Source organism: Verticillium alfalfae, genomic scaffold, assembly GCF_000150825.1.
Source record: "Verticillium alfalfae VaMs.102 supercont1.14 genomic scaffold, whole genome shotgun sequence".
NCBI lineage: Eukaryota > Fungi > Ascomycota > Sordariomycetes > Glomerellales > Plectosphaerellaceae > Verticillium > Verticillium alfalfae.
The window spans coordinates 159730-160757 of NW_003315025.1; the positions used below are offsets into that span (position 1 = coordinate 159730).

General features: G+C 52.9%; 1 protein-coding gene across 1 annotated transcript in view; it reads left to right on the forward strand.

Moving 5' to 3' along the window:
* Positions 1–153, forward strand: part of VDBG_09015 (conserved hypothetical protein) — a gene marked incomplete at both ends in the record, with an annotated part of 1205 nt that extends 1052 nt beyond the window's left edge. Inside the window, one exon of the mRNA XM_003000474.1 lies at positions 47–153. Coding sequence (XP_003000520.1) covers positions 47–153 — 107 coding nt within the window. The remainder of the gene's footprint in view (positions 1–46) is intronic.
* Between the last annotated feature and the right edge of the window lie 875 nt (positions 154–1028).

Genomic DNA, 1028 nt, shown 5'->3' on the forward strand with positions numbered 1-1028 from the left:
TCAAACATACCGTACCCTGAAGTCGGTGGAAATAAAGCGATCCCAGTCTCTGATGTCGCTTCTGTTGCAAAGGTCCGCAGCGCGCTTACAACGAAAGTGGGTATCGACCGGGGAGGTGCCCAGGAACCATCCCGTCATTCTGCCGTTCCATGAAGATGCCCCAGCCAATATTTTCGGTTGTACGTTTCTAGGATAGCCTTTCTATGTTGCCCACTGTCAAGTCGCCAAGCCCGTTCTGCTTCTGCTGTGGAGCAGTGGTCAAGCATGATGGTACCAGGAGCTGCAGTTCAAGGCGGACTTCGGCACTCCCCATTACGAGCCAGATGAACTGACTTGGAAGTGCACCTGGCGGTAGGATGAGATCTGAGACGTCAAGCGTATTTCTGGCCCAGTTTTTATGATTAGGTGGGGCAGAAAGCTGTGCAGTCGCCCCGGCTGGAAGCGGTGAGCTGCGCGGGTCGTCCGACCGCGTAGTCCACATGCGAGACGATGCCATTACTGTAGTATTTCGCATCGATCCTGAGGCTCCTATATACGGAAGTACAAGCTGCGAGCTGAGATCTTCGCTTGAAGTATCATTGAGAGTGATCCATCCGGAGTAAATGGGTAGCGCAGAGATGTCGACGTCCTTCGGTGGTGTTGCGGAAACCAAGACTTTGACTTCCTTACCAGGCTGAACAATTACTTTTGAGGGGGAAAATGAAAGCTCTGCGTAGGCGCTCGTCAGAGGTGGTGACGAATGCTTGTATACCGTGCCTGACCAGAGGGTGTCCGTAGTGAGCGCGGGCCTGTGCCCGATGGCGTAAGTCACTGAGAGGTTGCCTTCATTTCGAATCGTAAAGGTTTGTTCAGAAAGGAAGTTCTCAGTGTCATTAAAAGATAACTGTGTGACACTCAAGAAGACGGTTGAGTGGGCTGCGTCGTATGCCTGTACCAAGCCTGCACCTTGCTGTGGAACGGGGCCAAGACCAGGACTTAGAACTGGCCAGCCTGTCGACATGTCGTATGATCTACCGGGTTTGGCGGAA